At 29.0% G+C, this 19,400-nt stretch overlaps 2 protein-coding genes across 3 annotated transcripts; both read left to right on the forward strand.

Moving 5' to 3' along the window:
* The first annotated feature begins 5,375 nt into the window (after window positions 1–5,375).
* Window positions 5,376–9,315, forward strand: LOC103495312 (GDSL esterase/lipase At1g54790-like). The gene is made up of 5 exons (XM_008456822.3): window positions 5,376–5,668; window positions 7,050–7,250; window positions 8,181–8,344; window positions 8,423–8,693; window positions 8,812–9,315. The coding sequence occupies exons 1-5, from the start codon at window positions 5,413–5,415 to the stop codon at window positions 9,090–9,092; spliced, it is 1,173 nt and encodes a 390-aa protein (XP_008455044.1). The 5' UTR covers window positions 5,376–5,412; the 3' UTR covers window positions 9,093–9,315.
* Window positions 9,316–12,271: 2,956 nt separating this feature from the next.
* Window positions 12,272–18,051, forward strand: LOC103495321 (GDSL esterase/lipase At1g54790-like). Of its 2 annotated transcripts, none has more exons than XM_008456833.3 (5): window positions 12,272–12,581; window positions 15,917–16,120; window positions 16,203–16,372; window positions 17,260–17,530; window positions 17,628–18,051. In XM_008456833.3, exons 1-5 carry the CDS (start codon window positions 12,338–12,340, stop codon window positions 17,894–17,896), a joined length of 1,158 nt encoding a protein of 385 aa, XP_008455055.1. In that variant the 5' UTR covers window positions 12,272–12,337; the 3' UTR covers window positions 17,897–18,051. The 2 variants fall into 2 exon arrangements, with proteins under 2 accessions (XP_008455055.1, XP_008455063.1); XM_008456841.3 differs by lacking the exon at window positions 12,272–12,581 and adding an exon at window positions 15,035–15,493.
* Window positions 18,052–19,400: the final 1,349 nt, after the last annotated feature.

Here is a 19,400-nt window from a genome sequence, read left to right on the forward strand (position 1 = left end):
AGAGGTAATAATGTCGAAGAGTCCTTCATAAATAGCCAATACTTCAAGGACCTTGTATTGTTCCATATTTTGATAAACTTCAGAATAACTAGACCAACTCCACCTAAATGGTCTCAGAGCATCCAATCAAGATCATTATCTTAATGGCCAGGGCTCCAAAACAACTTCGATGTTCAACTTCCACTGGGAGGCGGATACCAACCAACTGGAAAAAGAAGAGGGGGGCTAACTAGACCCTCAAACAACTCTATAAGCATATGTCACATCACAAATTTAATTTAATGTTCATGGATACACCTCTCAATAGATACATATATAAATTCAACATGAGTAGAAATTCTATAAAACATCGAATTGTTTTGGACCCCAAATCTTTCACTCAATAATCACCGCTAAGTCGAACTCTTAAAGCAAGATATGATTAATGATCCAACCCCATCCAGTCATCACAAATAGAGCCCACATTAGTACTTAGAAATTAGAGCCAAATATCTCTTGTCATCCAACATCTCCACCTAAGATAAGAGGAAAATTGTGTCTGGTCCTAGGAAACACACAAAACATTAGAATGAATTTTTTTTTTTAACCAAATTAGACTTAGTTGGAACAATATCATTAATGATCTTCCATTGTAGTTCTTGACAAAACAATATCATGAATGTCAAGAAATTCATCGACAAAATTTGAATTTCGTGTCTAAGAATTATAGGCAAATGAAATTTAGATCAATAACATATTAAATATAAAATTAAAAACTTAAAGACCAACAAGACATTTTCTTTTAGACTGAAAATAGAGGAATTAAAAATTTCATATAACGAACGTGAGCATAATTCAACTATTATTATTTTTTTTTAACTCAGCTACTACAGAAACACGAACTATAGATCAAAATGATAAAGGGTCCAAATTCTCTCATTCTCCAACTATCGTACTAGAAAGTTTGCTTGTTATTAAATCAAGCAGTGACAATATTATGCTACAATAAATGGAATTTCGTAATCCCTCAAATTGGATGATTAAGGTAAAATAGAGGCCTATCATGTGATCGAATCTTTGGACTTGAACATATCTTACAAAGAGAGGTATTGTGTGGTAAAGTGATACTAAAATAGTAGTACTTTTGCAACCACAAGGCAATAATGCCCATAGATTGGGGAAAAATGACCTAAATGATTCAATCATTGGACCTAATTTTCTTCCAATGTAGAACTAAATTTTAAAAAATTGTCTTTAATTACTAAGATTTTCTTTCCACCTGTGAAGTTCAAAAAAAAAAAAGTTTACCCAAAAAATATGGTGGTAGATCACCAATTAAATTAGGTGTTTATTATTTTTAGTAACACCACACAATAATATATAATATATAGCATACCACTTTAAATTTGTCATATGAAATCCTCTTATTTTAGAAAATTTGTAATATTTTTTTTTTATTTTAGAGATTTTTTTTTTCTTTTTCTTTTTCTTCCATTTTAAGACTTCTTAAAAATTGAAACAAAAATATTGTCCTATATTTATGAAAATGGAAGAGAAAGAAATTGGAACTTGGAATGGAAGGAAATTTTTGAACAACTATTTTGCTTGCAAAAATGTCATTTTTCTTTTCTTTGGCAAAAGTTTGATATCAAACTTTAACTTTAATTGGACACCCCTTGAACGTAAGATTTTAGCTACATTTTCTTTTTTCTTGTCATACTCAACTTTGATTTACTACCTATATTTTTGTAAGGACTTCATCACTTATATACCCGTTGCTTAGCTAGGTTGGTAAAACAATCTTAGATCGTATTATTGAGAGTAACTAAGGTGAACACGATCGATCAAAAAGCTTAGCCAATCGATCAAAACTAATCGAATTGAAGGTGGTTGGTTGGAGATAAGGAGAGGTTCACTTGGTGTCAGTTTAGGAAAAATCAAAACTAACAACATTTTTTTTTTAATTTCAAAGGCTTAAACCAATAGATCAACTGAGCAAAGGTCAGTTTGCACTTGTTCGTGGCTGAGGATGATATGGTCGAAAAACCAACTTCAATCAACCGATGCTCATTCCTAAGAGTAACAAAAATTTAACATACAAAAAATTAGTTGTCCTTCTCTAGTTGAAATTGAAATATAAGACATTTTCAAATATATAGCAAAATGAACCAAAATAATTACGAAATATAGGATTCTATCAATAATAGACGCAGATAAACTTTTATTTTTTTTATCAAAGTTTTTATTCGCGATATTAATAAAAGCCGACAAAATGTCTATTTCATTTATAGAGTCTAAAATTTTGTTATATTTTACTCTACTTTTAGCAGTTTTATCATTTACAATGATTTACTCCCTTAAAACGTTACTTCAAAGAATATGGGCATTAGTGTTAATTAATACCCAAAAGTAACATCAACTTTTAAACTTTCTTTTTGTAAAGGTTTTGGATTAATACATAGAGTGGATAAATAAAACCTCTGAGTTTGGTGTTATGTTACATTTTTGAAAGTTTCCCATAAATAATGAAGGCCGGCTTTTTCAAAGATAGAAAAATTTGACAAACTATTTATATTACATAAAACAAAACTACTAAAAGACAACAAAGTTTACACTTTTTCTATGAAATGTAAATATTTTGTCAAGTAAATATTTTGTCAAATGTTTTATTTTTTTTTTATAATTTTTTGAAAAGGAAAAATATTTACAAAGATTTAGGAAAAAACTTAAAAGAATATAGGAAGATAGATAAATTTAGCTACATTCAATAAATAGTTTCAATATTTTGCTATTTTTTAAAATATCCCTTTAAAGTATATAATAAGTTGTGATCTTTGAAATTTTAAATGATTAAATAATATAAATTTTTAATTAAGTGTTTAATATAATATTCGCGTGGTGGTAAGCTAGCCGATCTGTTAAATATAAATTTAAATTTTTGTATACATTAATATCCAACACATGTATTTCTGTACTGATAACAACTATTAGTGATAATAACTCATAGCAATTATCGATGGTAATGATTAATAGCACACATTTCTTAAATTAGAAGTTATCACTGATAAAAGTTACAGATGAATATTCGTTAATAGCAGCTATCAATAATAAGAACTGATATTTTTTTTAATTAAATGTTACCAACAACAACATCACTGGTAGCGGTTATCACTTGTAGCAATTAACAACACATTTTTCAAATTTAAAGTTATAACAACTTTGGGTGATATTCATTGATATCAATAAATAATAATTATCATTTTTTGTGCTAAACATGATATTTTTATGTTATACTAGTAACAACACGTGCACGTCAAATGCAAGGTTTTATTAAAAATTTAAAATATACCCTTAAAAAAAAGTTATAATATTTATTATATATATATATATATATATAACCTACTTTTATTTTTATAAACTTGTTTAAAGTTAAAAAAAAATATCATAGAAATTGTGTTAATAAATTATTTGTTTAATACACATATTAAGTATTGTAATCTACACACAATATATCAAATATTTTTAATGATATTTTCAAATATATATATTATATTTTTCGTTATGTTCTTATTAAAGTATATTTTTTCATAAAATATTTTTTACATAGTACAAATACAAAGTAAAGTAAATCATTAGAACAATAAATTTTTAAATGGAAAAAAGTTTGTTGGAAGTATGTGTGTTTTTTACATATTGCTAATAATCTTTTTTTTACTCATAATCATAAGTTAATAATTATCTTTTTTTTTTTTTAAGACAACCCATGATTATGAAGTACAATAAAAATAAATCTTAGAATCTCCTCTTCATTATTCATGTGATAAAACAAGTGTAAAGACAATTTTCCAATCAAACCTCCGCTATATATGTAGTCAAAATGCAATTACTGTGAGTAGCAATTAATTAGCATCACTATGACATAAATCTTGTGCTCGGCGCTCGCTATTTGTTGAATAGAAATTTTAAATAAGCTATTCTTGAATTGCTCAAATAATTGTTGTGTATACTTACCTTAATCAACAATACTCCAATACGCAAATCTCTATTAATTTTGTTAGCTAGTGATTTTTGGTACACCATTCCTCTATTTTGGTTTTTGTCTCAATCGATTGGTTTCTACGTGACTTGATGCGCCAATGGTGTTGCCTCAAACATTCTCATATTTCTATATCGTTGTCCATCATCTCAAGCTTGAGAGAATTATATTTGTCAATTAGCATAATGAGCTTTATATAGTGAATTAAATGTGTAGAATGAGAATAGATCGTAGATGCAAAAATTTATTATTGGTGTAAATTGCCTAAACTAATGTAGTTAGTAGATGGTTTTGTAGTATTTGGTCTATAAGGTCATTTTTTTCGGGATTATTGCCACCCTTTGGAGTATTTGGTATGAGAGAAACAATAGAATTTTTGGTACTTTTAGTTATCAAAAATATATCGTAAATTTGTGGGAAGAGTGTAGAATTCTCATAAGCAACTGGTGCAGCAGAGATCCTTTTTTTAAAAGCTATTCGGCTGCAACAATTGCTTTAAATCTGAACGCTTTTTGTAATTAGTTGTTGGGCTTTTCTCTAGTCCTTCTTAATAAATTTGTTGTGCTAGGCTTGGTCTTAGGCTTCTTCCGAAAGTTCTAAGTCTCATGCTTATGTCGTTTCTCTTTAAAAAGAAGTAGATGGTTTTGTAACAATAAAAAATAATGAAAAGTCATTTTCTAAAAGAATGAATGAAAATTTTAAAAGCTAAAAAGGTTTTTGAAATTATAAAAAAAAGTGTAACATCTCATTAATGTATTTAGTGTTAATTTGTTTTAAATGTAATTAATATTTAGATATTAATTGTTAATTAATTTAATAAGTGTCTTCACAATTTTTTTTAATAAATTTTAATGTTATAGTTAGAATTACTGAGTAACGTTGAAAGAAAAAGTTTCTCTATAGATTCTTTTATATATAGTATAGATATGGATATGTAATTATTGTATCATTGTACTATATATTTTATTGTTTTTTTTAAATTATCATTTATGCATCCGATCGTTAGAGGATTTAAAAAAAATAGAACAATTGACAAAATAATAGAACAAAACTAGTAAAAATAAAATTAATTACGCTTTATTTTTCTATAAAATATAAATATTTCATGAAATGTTATATTTTTTACTAACTCCCTCAAAACAAATTATAACAACAACTAATTTTTGCTCTGCTTTAAAACCGCCATTCAAATCTTGGCGATGGATGAAAGTTAGTGTGTGTGTGTGTGTGTGAATTTAGATTTAGTGGAAGAGAAAGCTTTGCTTCAACCTTTCATTTTACCTTCCCTTAAATTTAACCCAATAATCCTCCTTCTCCGCCGATAAAATCCAGCCGGAATTATACTTTTAGACTCATCATATCATATTCTGACTCTGTTTCTCAATTTAGGATCGGCCATGGCGATTTCTTTAACCAAATTCTTCTTCGCCATTCCATTGATAATGCTCACAATGTGTTCGACGATTTTCCGGTCTGGAAGTTCGGCTGGATTCGATTATCCGGCGGTGTTCAACTTCGGCGATTCAAATTCCGATACCGGCGAACTCCTCGCCGGCAAAGGGTTCAGTCTCCTGTTGCCTTATGGAGAAACGTACTTCCAAAGTCCTTCTTCTGGAAGGTTCTGCAATGGCCGCCTCATCATTGATTTTCTCAGTAAAGCTTCCTTCTTCCTTTTCCTCCATTTTCCGATACCAATTTTAGAACATTTTTAAATTGTTTAGAGACCTATAAGATTATGTTTATTTATAAAAATTTATTTTAAATGATAAAACTTCTGCATTACATATAGAAACACTAATAATAATATATTTGTAAACATTGCCGTAAATTACGAAGTTTTATTACATTTTATAAATTTTTAGATTTATTATATTATATTCGAAAACAATCATTTGTTTATAAATTTTTTATTTTTGTGATTTTTTCAATCTATTCACCGATATCGTACCTTTTAAATATTTGGGTTTAGTCGATTTAAGCATGAAAAATATTGAAGTATTAATTTTACAAAAATGTTCGTCGTCATCCATACAAATATTTTTAAAAGAATTATTTAGAAAAGGTTTAAAATATATAAATAAATGTGCTATATTTTTTAAACAATGTTAATATGTTTATTATGGTAGAATTATTGTAAATAGAAAAAAAAGTAAAACAACAAAATTTATCCGATGAGAAATTTATTGATTTTATTGTTGTTCGTAAATAATTTCAATTTATTTATTATATTTAAAAATATCCCTCTCTTATTTATACTATTATATTTACATTAATTTATTATATATTAAGTACAATAATAAAATATTTATTTAATTTTATGAGGTCGAACTTTGGAAGATACGAAAATCTTAGTATTAATGAAAATAATGACATATCCTCCTAAATTTAATATCATTGGATTAACCAAACTTTTTGTGATTTTACTTTGATCTTTCCTTTAAAAAACCATTTAATTTGATCATTCTTTCTATTAAATTACTAGCTAAAATAAATCATTTACAAACGTTTCAAAGCTACGATTAAACTAAAATTTTGTTAAAATGTTTGGATTGGATGAAAACTTAGGCATGTTGAAATAGATGTAACGCAATATGCATACATACCAATGTTGTTATTCAATTTTCATCTAACGTTATATCAGAATAGTTCAAATATAGATTAAATTATGTCACTAAATACTATATTTCAACGGATAATTATGTAGTTCAAATCTCTTACATTTGCTCTATATGAAAAAAAAGTAAAGTAATAATCCAACATTAATTTTGAATAGGGTAAATTAGATGATACATGTACTTTTTTTTTTCAACAATAAATGACACTTCTCGAAGAAGAAACAAAACTTGAGAGTGAGAGTTATTATTATTGTTATCATCATCATTATGATTACAATTATAATAAGAGTAATTATTATTATCATCATCATTATTATTGTTTTGTATAATTTAGGTTAAATGGAATGAAATATATGCTGAAATACAGTAGTTTACTTGGCCATTATTATGTTAATTTTGATGATTGAAAATGGGTGTAGTGGAAGCAACGGGGCTTCCATATTTGAGGGCGTATTTGGACTCAGTGGGGAGGCCGAGTTTTAGAAAAGGATGCAATTACGCAGCTGGTGGTTCCACTATTCTTCCCGGAACGGCTGCATCTATTAGCCCTTTTTCCTTTGGGGTTCAGATCAACCAGTTCATCCATTTCAAATCTAGGGTTCTTCAACTTCGAGCCCAAGGTATATAAATTGAATCTTCCTTTGTTTGGTAATTATTTCGTTCTTTTAGCAGCTGTTAGAAAATTATTAAGCCCGAAAACGTACGTTCCATTTCTAAGTTTATAATTTTATTATCTAATTTCTATTATTATGCTTTAAAAAAATTTTAAAAATTTAACCAAGTTTTTTTTGTTTTGGAATTTGACTAAAAAGTTTAATTCATTTATTTAAATTGAGAAGAAATGGGTTTATTTTTTCAAATGTCAAAAATAAAATATCATATACTTACCAAACCATCCCATCGTCGTTTATTTATTTTTTATTTTAGTTTCTCAAAATATAATGAAGCTATCTTATATAAAATTAAAATTTTGTTTTCTATAAAATCTACAACTCAACCTTGAACTTTGTGTGTAAGTTTGAAGGAAAAAAAATGTCAAATATGGACATATTGACTATTTATGTTATGTGTTCTATTCGAGAGTTATTCAATTTTTAGTCTTTAGTTTTTTAAGTTAAGTTTATAAATAATATCTTTACTATTTTTTTGTTTTCTAGTCTAATTTTTTAAGGGTTTTCAAAGTTCAAATGTATGTCTTGAAATAATGAATAGTTTTTTAAAAACTTGAAATTGGCTATAAATATTTCAAATGTTTTCAGAGAGAAAAAAAAAATGATGAAAACCATTGAACAAAAGTTCAGAAATATAACAAAAATTTTGAAGGGTAAACTATTCAAAATGACAAAACTTATTATCAACATAGATCGACAAAACACATTTTTCAGCCTTTGATTAAAGAACAAAAGGGAGAATTATAACAAAACAATTATACCCAAACACAAATAATCTTTTCTTATTTTCAATTTTTTTATATCAAAACAAAAAGAAAAGAAACAAAAAGTTCAAACATATACAAAATCTTATAATATAATGTTTGTATTTCATGTCAGGTGATAAGAAAATTGGGAAGTTTCTACCAGTAGAAAAATACTTTAAGGATGGAGTTTACATGTTTGATATTGGCCAAAATGACCTAACAGCAGCATTTTACTCTAAAGCTTCTATGGATCAAGCAATTCCTACCATTTTAACTGAGTTTGAGATTGGTCTTCAGGTAAGTACTTCACTATTTTCTCTTTTTAATTCGACAACAAGCTAATTTGTAAACCATATTCTTACCTATATTTTTTAGAAACTGTATGAGCAAGGAGCAAGAAATTTTTGGATCCACAACACTGGCCCTCTAGGCTGCTTGGCTCAAAATATTGCTACATTTGGATCTGACCCATCAAAGCTCGATGAATTTGGCTGCCTCACTTCACACAACCAAGCTGCCAAACTCTTCAATTCCCAACTTCACGATCTCTCTAAAAAACTACAATCCCAATATGTTGATGCCACCGTCACGTATGTCGATATCTACACGATAAAATTCAACCTCATTGCCAATTATTCTCAATTAGGTCAGTCGGACTAATTTAAGATCTGTTAGCTAGGAATGATTTTTAAGAAATATATGTCGACGTACGTTATTATGATCCTATCTTGGTCGTTGTGATTTGAATTACGTTATTGTGGTAGGTTTTGAACAACCTATTATGACTTGTTGTGGCTTTGGAGGTCCTCCGCTAAACTACGACAGTCGACTCAGTTGCGGGCTAACGAAGACGTTGAACGGGACGGTGGTGACGGCGAATGGGTGCGACGATAGCTCCAAGTATGTGAATTGGGATGGAGTTCATTACACAGAAGCTGCAAATGAGTATGTTTCATCACAAATACTCACTGGAAAATATTGTGATCCACCCTTCTCATCAGTTCATCAAAAAATGCCTTTCTTTTTCAAGTACTTCAAGTTCTAGTAATTTTGGTATGCAATTTGGATTAGATGGATACAACTTCATTTCTATCATACATCGTTATCATAACCTTGTTTGTATTATATATAAATATATATGGTAAGAATAATTCAATTGAGGATTTGAAAAACTATGATCTCTCACTATATTGTGGTGGTGTATGATCAATTTTATTAGTGACATGTCCAATATATACATGTTTTGGGAGTGATGATATTTTATGTACTTAAGACCAAGGTCTTAAATGTGGATAATAATTTATTTAATTTTAACACATAGTAATTACACTCAAATAAAATATTTTTTGGTTTTGAGAAGGAGAAGTTAATGTTTAATATCTTAAAAGTTATTTAGTAAGTATCATTGAAGTTCTTAATTTTAATTTTTTTTTTTATTTGCTTGAAGTAATGATGTTTAATGGGTCAAAAGTAAGTTTAGTCAAACGAAAATTGATATATGATCTTACATTTTAGAACCTTCATCCCTATAAACAAAGAAAAACTATATTTGATATGTTTGATAAAAGATTAGGTCAAAATGAGACTTTGATGATATTGCCCCTATGCACTAACTGGTATTCAACCACGAAAAAGGTTAAACAACCTGTAAATATTAGGTAAACAATACATACGTAAATCTATATGGGTTGTTTTCAAATATGAAAAAATAAACCAAAATATTTACAAATAAATATAACAAAATTTTACTGATGATCGTATGTTGTATTTGTAAATATTTTCAACAATTTTGTTATTTAATATAATTACCGTTAAAATTTTTAAAATTTTATTTATTGAATATTTTCTTTTAAATTTTTAGTTTTGTTAATTTTTTTAAAAATATTCATCGAGAACATTTTCGTATGACTACAAAATACATTCCAATTTTTTCCTTTCAAACTCAATTTCTGGTATATCAAATTTTTTTAGTTCGTTATGAAATCTCTCTTAAATTAAGGAAAAAAATGATTTTTTCAAAAATAGAAAAAAAAAATTAACAAACTATTAATGCTCCACTAACCAAAATCCCTAAAAAATAAAATTCATTACATTTAATTTTTATATAAAGTTTAAATATTTAAAAAGCATATTATATACCATATAGTGTGTTTTCATGTTAACACACATTTTTCTTTCCCTTTCTTTCTACGGTCCTTAAATTATAGCAAAATTTCACAACTTTCCCATTAAGATTCCCAATTAAGAATGTGTAAATTACAATTAAAATTTTGTATTTTAATGGAAAATGAAAAAAGAAAAGAAAAGAAAATTAATTTTCGAACAACCCACAATTTTATTAATTGCAAAATCATTTTTTTCTCTCCTTAGCAAAACTTTCTTCTATTTTTGAAAATTTTGTTTAAAATTTCAACTTCAATATTGTCCTTATATATATATATATATATATATATTGTAATTGCAAAAAGGACTCTCCCATCAAATTTAGTTTCATTTTAATTATTTGTCTTTTTTTTTTTTTTTTATATAAATTTTTACTACCTAGAAACTTTTGCAATAAATTTACATTTTAGCCCCTTATAACTTTATTGGCAAGGATTAATTAAAACTCAATGTAACAAAATTAGATATGTTTATGCACTAGAAATGACAATATAAATCTAATTATTGACCAAAGTAATGGCTTAAAGTTAAAATATCTAATCCAAATATTTGTTTACCAACTTTTGCCACATTATTTTACCTAATTGTTTCAACTTATTAATGTGTCTAACTACCCTTAGCCTTGCTATTTTAACTTGAATGATTAGAGATGTAAATGTAGCTTAATCTCTAAATTGATACTAATTATATTATTCCATCTTTTGAAAGGAATCTTAAACATAAGTGAAAGATAACAAAAAAAAATTGGGTGATAAAAAAGTAATTAATACCATATGCCAAATCCAACAACATTCTTTTTAAAGTTAAGTTACACCGGAATAACATAAATCCAATGTTTCGTTTGTTAACAATATTGTTTTAATTAATTTTATGTATTTAAAATTAATATTTATTCTCTTTAATTCAGTTTTATTTTGGAATTTTTTTTTCATAAATATAATAAAACATTAAAATATTTACTGTCCATGTGTAATAAAAATCAAAAAGCCTATAGATATCTTTCCCTTTCGCCTTTTTTCTTCTGCAATTGTTCTTTTCCTTTCCATCGTTTTTTTTGTGTTCTTCTTCTACAATTTTTCGTTTATTCTTTTATATGGTTCAAGAAGATCCACTTTTCTTTTATTTATTTTTTAAATGGTTATTTAGTTGTTCAAGATTGTGTACCAAATATAAAAGATTTTCGCATTAACGAGGCATTTTGGTATTTTCTATTGTGGGTTTACGGACATTTTACTTTTAGTAAATTGTTAAGTGTAAATATTTTGTTGCTTTTATTATATTTTTCAAAAAAACTTTTTTTTGTTATGATTTTCACCTATGTAAGAGAAAATGCTTGAATTTCTTATCAAATTTTAAAAATAAAAAATAAGTTTTTGAATATTAAGACTGCGTTTGGTACTATTTTCTTTTTTATTTTTGAGATTTATGTTTTGTTCCACTCAATTACTTTCTTATGATTTTCATATTTTCTACATGAACATTTGAATTCGGTCGTAGTCAATTATCCAAACACAAACGAAAAATTCTTTCGTTTCATTTCTTTTTTTTTTTCTTTACTTTGAAAAGACTCGTAAAATGTAAACAACAAAACAGAAGGACATGATGTTATGAATTTAAATTTTAAAAACTAAATACCAAATACTTAACAAAACGCGATAATGCATTATGGGATAAGGATTTGGTTGAGGGTTTGTATGGATAGAATTAGATGATAAAGTAAAAACGTATTAGGGAATGAATATTGTTAAAAAAAGTAAACTTAATTTATAATAACAATAAACTAAGAATTAAATTAAATAGTTATGTATACAAAAGAATAAAAAGGTTAAAAAATCAACATTGAAATCCAAGTTAGTTAGTTTTTGCTGGCTTAATTAAACAAACAATTTCCATATTTCTTCATGCAAAAATGTTATTTGAAGTAAATTAAGTGTATAGATTGAAGAGAAAGAGAAATCTTAGCTTCAATCCTTCACATTGCCTTCCCTTCAATTAAACCCCTAACCCCCTCTTTCTCCCCCGATAAATTCCCCCCCGCCGGAAAACCATTTTCTCATCGTCGGAAAATCATCGAAATCCTCCGGTACTCTTTTTCTCAAGAATCGGCTTTTCTTCCAATATATATATATGGCCATTTCTTTCACCAAATCCTTCACGATTCCGCTGATGCTCACAATCTGTTCGACGATTCTCCGGTTCGGACGTTCGTACGATTATCCTGCGGCCTTCAACTTCGGGGATTCAAATTCCGATACCGGGGAACTCGTCGCCGCCCAGGGGTTTAGCCTGAGCTTGCCGTATGGGCAAAGTTACTTCAATACTCCTTCGTCTGGAAGATTCTCCAATGGCCGCCTCATCGTTGATTTTATAAGTAAAATTTCCAACACTCCATATTCCCTCTTCGCTTTTCATGTTTCTAATAATTTTTGGTGTCCATAATTAATCACAAACCTCTATAAACTAATATCAGCTAACATTCGAATGTACTAATAACATTTTTTCTTAACTCTTGGTTGTTGTATTAAAATTAAAAAATAAATCGATTTAGGATTTTTAATCTCTGTTTTTTTGAATCGATACATTTGGTTTTCTAGTTTTCAATTTGTACATTTTTAGTCTATAGGGGATTTTGAGAATAGTTTGGTTTATAAAGTTTGATGAAGTAATTTTCTTTGGCTAATTTAAATAATTATATGAAACTTTGGATTTAAAAACCTTCTAAAAATTAGATCTCGAAATATTTATAATTTTACTTTTTAATAATTTAAAATAATAAAAAGTTACCCAATGAATCTTTTAGACTTGTTTCTAAAAATCGGGTACTAAAAATGTACGTTTGGAAATTTGAGGACCAAATAACACACGTATTATTTGAAAACTATGGACTAATTTTTTTTTTTTTTTTTTTAAAATTAGTTTTCAAATTTAATCTTAAAGAAAAAAAAAAAAGAACAATTAACCAAAAAGTATTAGGTTAATTATTTGTGTTAAGATAAACATAATTCAATTTCAAAATTGTTTAAGAAATTTCCATGCATCACCTAAGATATGGTAATTAAAATTCTTCTCTATTATACTCAATGTTGCATGAAATTTCAATCTTTGTGTAAACAACATGATTTCACACCTTAATTTAAAATCACATTTATTATAATCCAAAAGTTCCCTCTAAAATATATATTTAAAAATTATGCATATTAAATTAACTTTTAGGGGAAAAAAATAAAATTTGAAATTGTTCATTGTTTCTCTAATAAAAAATGTTTCCAAATATATTTTTAGAAAACAATTTAAAAACAAATGTGGAATTGAAATGTTCTTATCTTCAAAATTAAATTGATTTCTTAATTTAATTAAATTCTATATGTTTTATAGATGACATTTTAAGATTTGTTTCATCTTAGTTTCTAAGCTTTACGAATATATATATACACACACACACACAAATATACAAATTTTGTGGACTACAATAAAATAAATAAATAATTTAAACATAAAATTTTAAAATTAAAGGTAATTAGAAAACAATTTTTTATACTAATTTTGTTATTTTGAACAATTTAGCTCATGAGGGAAAAATAATATTGTGTGTTTTTATTTAATTGTAGCAACTTAAGTTTGGTTATTCATAAAGACATTTTTTTGTTTCTAATTAATTTACTCATCTATACAAGTGAGAAAAAGTTCATTAAATTTAATTAATGAACCATTATTTTCATTGTAGGAATTAAAATAGTTACAAGTTAAAAAATTTATATAGAAACTAAAATTTAAAGACCAAATGTCCCATGAAAGAGAACTAAATTGTTACGATACTAAAATAAAAACAAAGTACATTTTTGGTATTTAAAGTTTGAGTTTGATGTATTTTTGATATTTTTAAGGATATAAAAGTAACGCGATCTTTTTATTAGTTAACTAATAGTTTAATTAAAGTTTAGGCTAAGTCATTTTGAAAATTTGGGGATCAAATAGATATCAATCTCAAACCTCAACAACCAAAAGTGTAATTTATCCATATAAATTTAATTATATGACTAAATCATTACATCTACAAAAGTTTAGATCTTGATTAGTAACTATTTAGTTTTTTTTAGTTTTAGAAATTAAATCTATTTTCTCTCCTTTTTTTTTTTTTGCAATAGTTTTTTATATTTTAAAAGTAAAACCATTTTTTACAATTTTTTTAAAAAGAGTTGCATTCTCGGTCAAATTTAAAAAATAAAAACAAGTTTTTAAAAGGGATCTTTTTCAAAAATAAAAAAAAATTGACAAAATTCGTTACACCTGATTTTTATATAAAGTGTAAATATTTTATCAAATGTTCTATTTTTGATAAATTCTATTTTTAAAAACTAATTTTCTTTTAACTTTTGAAGCTTAACTAATGGGATGCTTGGAAAAGTAGTAAAAAATTTTATAATAATAGGACCTACGTCACTACATTTTTTAAATTGCTAAAATAGTAAATATAAAAGCAGATAGTTTTATGATAGCCTTTTGATAATATAATCATATGATATATTTAATTACTTAGTCATATTTACTATATAAAAAAAAGTAATGGTATGAGTTGCTTTTAATCAAAAAATTTGAAAACTTTAGAGTATTTGGCGATGAAAATAAACTTTGTTAAAACATGATTTTTTTCTAAGTAAAAAATCAAACAAACCGAGGAGTAGAGATAAATTTATTCCTTTCCACATCTCTACTTTGTTGAGTTGAAAAACAAGAATGAATGCTCCAACACATACACAAAAATCCTCCTATGTTAGTGCGGGTCCCGTGTTTATTGAATCGCTCTATCCATCCAAAATCACAAGTCACAGCAAATTCCTACGCTTCAAAAGCCTACCCCTTTGCCTTTGCTTTGTCCCTTCCTTTTCCTTCCTTCGTCTTTTTGCTTACTGCTCACTGAACTGACCCACCATCACCAACCATTCCTTCAACGCCATCACTTTTCTTCTCCCATTTCTGTTTTCTCATCACTTCCCTCGTATAAATCCAACCCCCACATCAATGCCGACCCCAAATCCTCCTCCCTTACACTGCCGGCCATGTCCACACTCACCCACATCCTCACCTTCTTCCTCCTCTGCTTTTCCTTTGCCAGATCCAACCCTTTTTCTCGTCCGGCGGTTTTCAACTTCGGAGACTCCAACTCCGACACTGGCTGCCTTGTGGGTGCCGCCATTGAGAGCATCAACCCCCCTTATGGCCACCGTTTCTTCGGACACCCCTCTGGGAGATACTGCGATGGCCGTCTCGTTGTTGATTTTCTCTGTGATTTTTTGTTTCTCTAACACTCTCTTCAGTTTTCGAATCTGCGATGGCATATTTTCTCCCTTTTTTGTTTTCCTGCTTTTGGTTCCTGAGTTTCTCTGGAATTTCTGTTTAGTGGTTGATTTTCTATCAAATTTTGTATTTTTGCGAGTTGGGTTTTCGGTTTTTGAATCTGCAATCTCGTATTTCCATTGCTTTAGATTCTCGTTGATTTTCTCTGTTGTTTTCACTTCTTAACTCTTCCATCTGCCATTTCCCCTGTTTTTCCCCTCCTCTGTTTTATGTTTGAGAACGTTGTTGTTTTCATCAGTAATTTTCTGTCTTTTTAAGTTTTCCACCACTGTTTTCAATGCTCGAGGTTCTTGTGCTTTTTCTACAATCGCGTGTTAACATTTCTATTTTTTGCGCTCTTTTTTTCTGTAGTGGATGCCATGGATATGCCTTTTTTGAATGCTTATCTTGATTCCATTGGGGCGCCAAATTTTCGGAAGGGATGCAATTACGCAGCAGCAGGCTCGACTGTTCTTCCAGCAACTGCCACCTCTGTTAGCCCTTTTTCCTTTGGGGTTCAGGTGAATCAGTTTCTTCATTTCAAAGCTAGAGTTCTTGAGCTTCGCGAAGGAAAAGGTAATCTTCGTGAACATGAAGCTTGAAATCCCGGAGAGAACATTTTTTTTTTTTTTAATATTTTTTCTGTTGCTTTCTTTAGGTGGTAAGAAACTTGATAAGTATCTACCAGCTGAAGATTACTTCCAAAAGGGGCTTTACATGTTTGATATTGGCCAGAATGACCTTGCTGGTGCATTTTACTCCAAAACTCTTGACCAAATTCTTGCCTCAATACCTACCATTTTGGCTGAGTTTGAGAGTGGAGTTCAGGTTAGACTCGATGGTTTCTTTCTAAGTTATCTTTGCACAATGGTAATTTAGTTTAGATGTGTTTTTACCTACTTGATTTTATGTTGGGTTCAGATATCTTTTTTGAATTTGGACATTTTTGTAGCTTGGTTTTGAGTGTTTTGGAGGTTTTTTTGTATAATTTCTTGGTGGTTGATGATGGCTTTAGTTATAAATAGGCATCCTTTATAGAAATATTAAGCCATTAATTCTTAACCAGCCTCAGGGTAGCTAAAGTTTGTCTTTGTTCTATGAGATTAGTGGGGTTGGACACTAACATAAATTACCAACGTGAAATCGAACCTGTTAGGCTGAAGCTTAATTACTGCCAAGTAAAATGTCAGAAAACAGAACAAAGAGAGGGTGAAAGTTCAAGTTCATTTTTTCTGTCATATGATAAGACTTTATAACTGTAAAATGTTACATTTATGGTTATTATATCATCTATTATAATTAACTAGTCTCTCCTCTGCTTGTTGACATAGCTAACACACTTTTAGTGAAACACACGAACTTGTGTGTCGATTTTCTATAGTTTAAACATAAGTATTGCCCCAAGTAAAATGTGGGAAACAGAATAAGTAGAGGCTGAAAGTTCGAGTTCAAGTTCATTGTCTATATGCCATATGATAAAACTTTTACTGCCATTACTTGACTATTCTCGTTGGAATGCCTTAAGTTTATTATTTGACATTTCGAATGACCTAGCACAAGAGCTTCTAAGTCTGTAGTTCGACATTTTCTCTTTAATAAATAGCTAATACACAGTTAGTGAACCACATAAGCTATGTGTCGATTTTCTATCGTTTTTGTATTTTCAGTTTTTTTGTTTGTCGATTCCATAATAATCCCTTTTGCCTACTTTTTAGAGACTGTACGACCAAGGAGCTAGGAACTTTTGGATACACAACACAGGTCCTCTAGGATGTTTGGCTCAGAATGTTGCTAAATTTGGAACTGACCCATCAAAGCTTGATGAATTTGGATGCGTTAGTTCACACAACCAAGCAGCCAAGCTCTTCAATCTACAACTTCATGCTCTCTGTAAAAAACTGCAGGGCCAATATACTGATGGCAACATTACGTACATTGATATCTACTCGATCAAATCGAATCTTATTGCCAATTATTCACGACTGGGTCAGCCATCTTGCTAATATTCTGTATAGATTTAATCTTGTTTTCTATTAATCCTGACAAATGTGATGACTTGCTACATTTTGTGTGTGAATGGCAGGGTTTCAACAACCTATTATGGTTTGCTGTGGCTATGGAGGTCCACCTCTTAACTACGACAGTCGAATCGTATGTGGACAAACGAAGATGTTGAATGGGACATTGGTCACGGCGAAAGGGTGTGATGATAGCTCAGAGTACATCAATTGGGATGGAATTCATTACACTGAAGCTGCAAATCAGTATGTGTCATCACAAATACTTACTGGGAAGTATTCTGATCCACCCTTCTCAGACAAAATGCCTTTCCTTCTCAAGCTCAAGTTCTAGTTCCCTTTTATATTCATTACCCAATTGATAACTGATTTATATGTCTAAATGTTAGCATTCATATATTTGGGATTTCAAACTAAGATCTGACCAGGGGTACTCGATGAACAATGGATTTATGTTTCGATGTTGAATCAAATAATCCATTATCTCAATTCATTTTATGGCTCCTATTTCAAGATTACAAACACATTACATAATGGGTATGGATAAATCAAAACTACAAGTGTTTTAAACAAGTTATAGCTTCGCTCTCCCCTTCTTCCTTCAAATAAATCAAAATTTAAAATGTATTTTGTTCTTTTCTCTATTATTTCCATGGCTTGCTCTTCTTTGTCTCTCTTATCTTTTTCCTTCCACATCAAACAATAGTCATTAGGGTGAACAACTTGGGGAAATGCTACTTCTGGTACGATAATCCAAAGGACACAATGCTGTTCATTGAATTCTTCTTTGAAACGTTGAGTTGAGGATATACATCATGAGCCCCACATGCAGGTGTTGCCATAAGGATTGATCAATTCTTAATTTTAATAACAAAATGATACTTTCCTCTTACACTTCCACATTCTGAATAATCAAATTTAATCCAACCCTGTGTTCTGACCCATGTCCCTTAATTATATCTTCTCTAACATTCAAATTTTCAAACGTATTGTAATATATACCTTTTGGTGGATATTTTATGCCTTTCACCATCTCTACACTCACGATGGGTCTTTCTTCCTTGCAAAAAGCAAAAGCTTAATTTGTAGAATCATCTAAAAATTTAACAATCTAGTTAAGTGATCTGTTGCATGGAGAGTTGTTGGCGATTGCAGTGTATCCCATGCCTTCCATTCCACATTTCACTGTTTTATCATTATATGTTGTGCACATTGCTCTGCAATTTGACAAGCGTTTGACAAACAACATATAATTATATCATACATAAAAAAAATAGACATTTGCAATTTGACTAGCCTCTTAAACACAACTTTGTATCAATGCTTTATTTTAATCGAATGAAGTTTGATGTTTCTGGTGCGTCTAGTGTCACGGGCATACTTGTCCAAGGCGTTATTTGCCTATGGCCGTATGCCCAAATACCCCAAAATTGCTTCGTCTTTATGTTTTCTTTATAGTTTAGTCTATTGCTTTCATTTTCGTGTCATCGAGTTACAGTGTGACATTTCGGCAGTTTAACGTTCAAGTCTGCCAAAGCTAAAAAAGTAAAAAAATGTACTATAGGGGAGGCATAGTAGTTGAATCCCCGACAAAGCCTTGACGCACTCTTTGCAAACTAAGTTTTTTTTTTTTTTGCAATTGACAATCTTTAATGTTTTCATTTATGATGTTTTCAATGATTTTTTTTTCTCTCTCACGTTTTATAAAATAATTTTCTCGACAACGTGAACGGAGACTACATCATATCGCGAGTTTGTCCGCGGATTTAAAATTTTGAATAGCTGACTTGTTGACCGAGCAACACAATCGTGTTTGAAGGGTCACGATTGTGACACCC

Source organism: Cucumis melo, chromosome 5, assembly GCF_025177605.1.
Source record: "Cucumis melo cultivar AY chromosome 5, USDA_Cmelo_AY_1.0, whole genome shotgun sequence".
Classification (NCBI taxonomy): Eukaryota; Viridiplantae; Streptophyta; class Magnoliopsida; order Cucurbitales; family Cucurbitaceae; genus Cucumis; species Cucumis melo.